Source organism: Montipora foliosa, chromosome 6 (genome assembly GCF_036669935.1).
Source record: "Montipora foliosa isolate CH-2021 chromosome 6, ASM3666993v2, whole genome shotgun sequence".
NCBI classification, from domain to species: Eukaryota; Metazoa; Cnidaria; class Anthozoa; order Scleractinia; family Acroporidae; genus Montipora; species Montipora foliosa.
The window spans coordinates 2763242-2770741 of record NC_090874.1 but is presented as its reverse complement, the minus strand read 5'-3'; the positions used below and the strand labels follow the sequence as shown (position 1 = coordinate 2770741).

Sequence of the window (7500 nt, the reverse complement as noted above, 5' to 3'; positions counted from 1 at the left end):
CTGATAAAAACCTAGAACCTCACATACTCTGTATTAGTCTACTCCATCTAGTATTTAAACTAGCAAAAGCTTATTTAAAAAAGTAGCTATTTCTTCCATGGCGTTGTCCAAAAGTGTCAATTATTTTGTCAATACCGTTTGCTATGACTCTATTGCCATAGGCGCGTTCAATGCAAATGATGGCGAGGCTATTCGTGCTGCGAAGATATGTCTTTTAGTCTCCGAAGTCTCTGAAGTCTCCGCCTTAAAAATGGCGCGAAAGTTTGGTGCGCACTGCAGCAAATGCCAGCGATCAACAGATCAGCAGCTGTGCAATTCAAATGTTTTAAGATCAACCGCAAGGACTTATTTTAAAACAAGGACTATAATATCTTTTAAGTTACACAAGTAATATTTTTATACTTTCAAGTGCTCTTTTTTATATTTTGCCTTATTTATATAATTATTTTTTAATGCCATCTTTTATCGTTTCTTTATTGCCCGAATTTTGAGCGTTTTGCCCGAAAATTTCCGAGACTGGGGGGGCTACCACCCCCCCCCCCTCCCCCGGCTCGTACGCCTATGCTCTGTATCCTCTTTTGCACTCTATAACCTATTTCTTCGTTGCGTTTTACGCAGCTTGTAGAAACAAAACATGTTACTAAATTGTGCTGTGCTTTAAATTGATTTTAATTTATCCGTGGTTCCATTTAATGGGTACGACCAGGTCTAATATTTTCCTTACAGGTGGTTATCAGCTTTTCTGTGGAGGTGCCTTGATCTCCCCTCGATGGGTTCTGACGGCCGCTAGCTGCTTTTATACGCCGCATGGGATAACCAGTGATGACTTGTAAGTGTGCAAGCTATTAGAACTTACTTGAGTTCACATTTTCTTGTTCTTGTTCCACCTCTGATGGCTATTTGGTTTTCAATTCCTTCCCTTAGATATAAAATAAGTGCTGGGGACCACCGCTTAGATAAGGAGGAGAAATCAGAGCAGGACATTTTACCAGAGAAGCTAAAGGTTCATGAAGATTACAATGCCAGGACATTTTTGAATGACATAGCACTCATCAAGCTCGAGTATGAAGTGGAACTTAATAAGTTTGTGCGAACTCTTTGCCTACCAAGTAAGGAAGAAGAAGGCGACTTGGCAGTCGCTGGAAAGTATGGATGTGTTAGTGGATGGGGAGTAACAAGGGCACTAGAAATGGAAGAGAAACCGAAAGAGAGAGATTACTCCAACAAATTAAAGTACGCTTTCTATCAGATCCAAACGAACGCGCTATGTAAAAATAGTACTAAGTACACTTTTGAATCGGATGCGATGTTTTGTGGCGGCGATGGAAAAGGAGGAAACGACACCTGTAGCGGAGACAGTGGAGGAGTATTTGTTCGCGAGGGAAAGCGAGGGAATGGTTATCGGTGGATTGCTACTGGTATTGTCAGCTGGGGAGAAGGCTGCGCTCAGAAGAATAAATACGGATATTACACCAGAGTTTATTCGTATATTGACTGGATCAAAAAAATGATGACTGAGAATTAAAACCTGAGCGAAGGATAAGATTAGTGACTCCAATTCGCAAATGAACACGCTCTTAATCTCTCCCAATACTCTTTCAGTGATTACTTGAGAATAATTTTACGCAATGCTATGACAGTAATACTCGAGGACTTCAGCATCGATGATATCCAAGGCTTTGAATTTTTTTTGCAAACAATAGTTCAGCCTCAAGCTACTTGTTAATTTTTTTTACAAATTTCATCTTTTTAAAGGTCTTTTTCTTTCTTATCCCGTTCGAGGTCAAAAGAAAGTGAAATCGAAACGACGTGCTAAGTTTATCATTTTGGAGTGGAATACATTTATAACATAAGTACAATGAATCTACGTTGATGTCCTTTGTAGAGAGCATTTACACTTTTAGAGCTTCCAAAAGACTTTGAAGGAATAATAAAAAAGCAAATTGAATTTGGCTTTCTTATGATATGAAACAATTATCAAAGATCTCGAATAGTTATTTGCCTCGCCCCAATGGGCACTCTCAATCAACATAATAGGCCATTTCCGAGATCATGTCTGCCTCCTCTTCCTAGCGAGTATAAGTGCGAAGTTTTTGTGATGGTAATTAGTTCTACTTTACATATGAATGAAAACTAATTTTCATAAGAAAAACGTGGCACTTAGACTCGCTTTGAAGGGGACGTAGACATGAACTCGGAAATGGCCTATTCTTCGTGTCATAGTCTAGAAATTTTGTAAATTGTTTAGTATTTTTCTGAACCCCAAAGTGGTGTCGAAAAAAACGGGTAATGAGCAAGATATCCACTCATGAATGAACACTTCACTGTCATATTGGCATCAAATATGTCACGTTACTGGAGTTGCTTGTAATCACACTGCTAGTAGTCCCTTCTGCGTCTGTTTGAGCCAGGCGATTTCCTATGTTTATCGTGTTTTTTCACGCAATCGAGAGAAGCTCTGGAGAAGGCCGGGCACCCTCGGCCGTTTCTGTCGATTTCGCGACAAAACATGATTGATTCAACTCACGAGTGGACCCCCTCATAATGGAGGGAAGGGCGAGGGAGAGGAAATGGAAATTGTAGGAAGCACGAGGATGTTAGTTGTGATTTTATCTAGTAAATCGATTAAGAAAGGTAATACTTTGTACTTTCTTTTGCTGCTGAAAAAAGCTGGTGTCCGTCCCAAGGTTACGAGTGTACGAACGCATTTTAATTAGCCTGCATTCACCGCTTCGTTAGTTTTGTAGGAGCTTTTATTGTATTTTATTGTATTCTTTTGGTCGTGTTTTCCAGGTGTTGTCTTTGTGTTAGCATAAGCCTTGTTGTAGCGCAACTCTTGTAAATTTGTTATCCCCCAAGTTTTCTATAAATTGTGCCCTTAGCTGTATGTAAATTTGTGGAGGAGGGGGTTGTTTTAGGGTCTGTTGCAGTTTTGACTTGAAGTTTTTTTGCCAAAAAAATGGCGCGTTTTGGCCTTCACGCGGCTTCATCCTTGATTTGGGGGGGAAGGGGGCATTTCTGTTCCATTTTATTCTGTCCAAGCGTCTGCCGTCTAAAGAAATTTGACCTGCAGTGTGAAAGACGCAGGCCTGAAACAACAGGAATGAATAATGCCATTGATCGCCGGAAACACTTATATAATTACTAACAATAGGTGCAAGTAGTGAACATAAGAATTGAAGTTAAAAACTAGATCCGCTAACAGCACAGTTTTTGTTGTTTTTGGCTTTAAATTCATTTATAGTCCAAGAAGAGTAGCTTTGGTTGAATCGTAGGGAAAATGTGGATATTTGGCAATGTCACGGTTATGTCGACATACTTGCTCCGTCAACTTGAAGCTCACCCTGCTAGCAGAGCCTTTCTTTTGCTTGCTCGATTTTGGCGTTCTCCTCCTCAGTAAAGAAAAAGACAAAAGGAGGCTCTGCTCGCAGGGTGCTTGAAGCTTGGAACTTTTGAGAATTAAAGGAGAAGAGGTTTGACGAGGTTTAGCAATTGAAGAATTTGCTAGGAAACAAAACCTCAAACGCCTTGCATCATGAAATATATTTTGAACCACGGATGCTTTTGTTGACGTTGGTTTTGGAAACTATCCAGCGCCTGGTTTCCTTCTTGTAGCCATGGAAGATAATGTTTCACCGACAAAGCAACATTGTGCCAAAAACAGGCATCGTTTAGTTCCCGTCTCTAATAAAGGCGGAAGGTTCGAGTGCAGTTGTGGGATAAATTTGATAAAGAGAAGGCAATGTGGTAAAATAACTTTCGTCAGCAAACAGGAAGAAATTCCTTTCATAGTCTGCATGCGGTCTTTGACGGTCTGCTGATGGACAAAAATGATGTCTGACCTTTGTTTCCGCTGAAACCATTGGGGTGATGAAATTGTCAGCCCAATGCCAGAGTGTGCGCAGAAGAGAGAATGTTATCAGACTTCACCTTTCGCGAGATCGTCCCAAAAGAATAAAACGAACTGAACACGCTGTTGCGGAAGTCTGAAAGAAACGAATTGCATTGGTTCCCGATTTAATAGCTCAATCGGATCGTTTTAGACATGAAACTTCTGTGTACGGTAAGCTGCTGCAAAGTTTTCTTTGGTTGTTGCGTGCCATATATATATATTTCACGGTGGATCGGGTCAGTTTTGGGTAAGATCAAACTCGATATCTGTACTCGTCTGATCGTGTGATGACGTTAAGTTGACATGCCAATGCGATACGGATTTTTTGCAACCCCACGAACGTACAGGATTCAAAAGAAAACGAGATGCTTCCGTGAAGCATACACTGGGTTGCCTGTGGTACGTGTTACAGAAAATCAGAAGGCACTGAATTGTGTGGTATTGAACTACAGCATTCCAGCCTCTGAAGAATAACAAATAAAAGGGAAGCGAGAAACATTGGCTTCTGGGCTGACAATTTTCAAGTTCCCTCACAACTTCTTTTCACCACAAGTTTAAGCGTGCCCTCTGAGCATCTGACAGCTTTGTAATACCAAAGTTAGCTGAAGTTAATCCCTCTCCAGCGGGGTTAGTGTTTGGATGGGAGACCAAAAACAATATACCCCCTTATAAAACAGAAGTATCGGACCGAAAATACTTTTAACGCTATAAACAAATGCGAACTCAGCAAGGTACAGATTTTGTTAGCTTGCTTTATGCAAAACAAATATTGATGCAAAAGTAAATAACTATTGATACACAGGTTTTAGAAACAGCAGAAGGAAGTTTCCGGGACGGTCGATCGAGAATAAAATATTTACGACATGAAAACATTAATTTTGAACCGTGAATATAGAATATAAAAAGTTACGATCAGCGACAAACATTTTGGGAGATTTTTGCTACGTTGAAATAAATCGCAAAATCGAAAGTGACGTGATTAAGTTACCGCGGCATGTTTACTCGCCAAACAGTGAAGCATCTGTGTCAAATGATGGCAAGATACCGGGTTTTTCTGTCAAGTGTTATAAAGTTTGACAATGAAATGAGCGAAGTCAAAACAAAGATCACAATCGCCCAACTCTTTAGGTTGATAAAGTCAAAATTTACTCTCCAAGACGCGAACGACGTTATTTATCCTGACCAGGTAATTCCATCATTGTGGAAATAGCAGCTACTTTATTATTTATCTGCGTCACAATTTTTCACTGATTTTGGGGCTCATTTTGTTGAAACTCAAGCACGCTTCCAACAGGCCTGTGAACCCTTCCTGCTCACCGAGCAATACTAAAAAAATTCTCCCATATCACATTTCAACCTTGAGCTCGAAAATTCAATACACAACATGATATTATAATTCACAAAGGCAGAAAATACCACAGAATCCTTTTCCAGCTAAAAATATATTGAAACAAACAACATATTTGCTGTGAGAGGCGAAAACCTCTTCCTAGTTCATTGCGTGCGTGAAGACAAGAAACTCAGTCGTGTCAAATTTAATACCATGTACTTCAGGTTTCCTGAAGAACCTTTTCCTTGAATAACAAGAAAATGCTTTTTCTATTGCCATAAAAACTATCCAGTTAAGCTCGCATATCATAAAACATGATGAATTCAAAAAGGCCACCTTTTCCAGCGAACAATTTTTTGAAGCAAACAACATATTTTCTATGAGAGGCAAAAACCCCTTCTATTTCATTACGTGCGTGAAGAGAAGAAACTCAGTCGTGTCAAATATGCGCAATATTGCAACAAACTAAATTTCAGGATCAAACCGTTTCCATGAAGAACCTTTCCTTGAATAATGAGGCACAAAATAGACGACAAGCTTTCTTTCAAATAATTCTTGGCTGTCACATTTCCAATTATGTTTTTCCTGAAGACTGTGCAGAGTTGATCAAAGATCCACGTAAGGTGTTCGATTCGTTCTCTGTTTTTGTTGAACCCATAAGTTACCAGAGAATTTTCCACTTGGTTTCAGTGTTCTACATAACAGCACACTTGTTAATATTTGAAATACAGCTCACTTTGATTTCGGCTCGACGGGCGATAGATTAGTGTCGAAGTCCATTACTCCTCGCTTTTAAGAATCCACCGCCTGTATATCCAATTGACTTGCCATTATTGAGCTTCATAAGGGTATATTGTTCAAAGACACCTTCATAAGGGTATTTTGTTCTAGGATCCACTAAAACGCCATTCGCGTCACATGACTTTCGACTCCGTTGCCGGTTAAGTTAATAGTTCTACTGTGTCCACCAGAGAAATCTACGCATTTCCCACTACCCTCTCGATCCTAAGGAAATACGCGCAGAAGGCCCTATGCACAAAGACACCACTTTGCAGGGGAGTAACACGCAAGACTTTTACCGACACGGAAAAAAAAACAGAACTAGACCCTCCGTGAGGGTACACTGGGTTGCCTGTGGCACGTGCATCGTTGCAGACAATTTTTTCAAGTTGGGGGTCATTTAGACCATTTAAGGGGTCACCCAGAAGTCGTACCAGCAGAGGTCCTTTGGCTCACAGGTTTTCACACGTTCGTACGACGAAAAAAATCTGTCCTTGCGTAATCTAACAGTGCACGATATTGGTAGAAGCTTTGGGTAAATAGTCTGAGAAGACATGTGGTTACTAGCAAAGTACCGAACCCAGAAAGATTGAAGAAAATAAATGGGAAGTGAGAAACATTGGCTTCTGGGCTGACATGTTGATAAACTTCTTTTCACCACAAGTTTCAATTAAGCATGCCCTCTGAGCATCTGACAGCTTTGTAATACTAAAGTTTACTAAAATTGATCCCTCTCCGGCGGGATTAGTGTCTGGATGGGTGACCAAAAACTTATACCCCTTCGTAAAGGAGAAGCATTGGACCGAAAATACTATTAACGCTAACAAATGCGAACTCAGCAAGGTACAGATTTTGTTAGCTTGCTTTATGCAAAAACAAATATTGATGCAAAGGTAAATAAATATTGATACACAGTTTTTAGAAAGAGCAGAAGGAAGTTTCCAGGACGGTCGCTCGAGAATAACATATTTACGGTATGAAAACAACATTAATTTTGAACCGTGAATATAGAATATAAACAGTTACCATTTTATTTTGCCGTGACAGTTGTGGGCCACCGTACAGTTACGATCAGCGACAAACATTTTGGGAGATTTTTCCTACATTCAATTTTGTTATTGTACGTTTTGGCTGCACAAATAAATCGCAAAATCGAAAGTGACATCGCCGGAATTCAGCGGGCGCGGTGATTACTAGTTAGTTACCGCGGCATGTTTACTTGCCAAACAGTGAAGCATCTGTGTCAAATGATGGCAAGATACCGGGTTTTCGTAAGTTTCTTTTTCTGTCAAGTGTTATAAAGTTTGACAATAAATGAGCGAATTCAAAACAAAGATCACAATCGCCCACCATTTGTTTGTTTCTGCAAAGTCAAAAATTTACTCTCCAAGACGAGGTTATTTATCACCAGGTAATTCCATCATTTTGGAAATAGCAGCTACTTTATTATTCACCGGCGTCACAATTTTTTGCTGATTTTGGGGCTCATTTGTTGAAA

General features: G+C 39.9%; 1 protein-coding gene across 1 annotated transcript in view; it reads left to right on the top strand.

Moving 5' to 3' along the window:
- Window positions 1–1953, top strand: part of LOC138006306 (serine protease 1-like) — a 13046-nt gene extending 11093 nt beyond the window's left edge. The window contains exons 6-7 of the mRNA XM_068852552.1: window positions 727–829; window positions 925–1953. Of these exons, the coding sequence (XP_068708653.1) occupies window positions 727–829; window positions 925–1525 (704 nt within the window). The 3' untranslated portion in view covers window positions 1526–1953. The remainder of the gene's footprint in view (window positions 1–726; window positions 830–924) is intronic.
- The last annotated feature ends 5547 nt before the right edge of the window (window positions 1954–7500 follow it).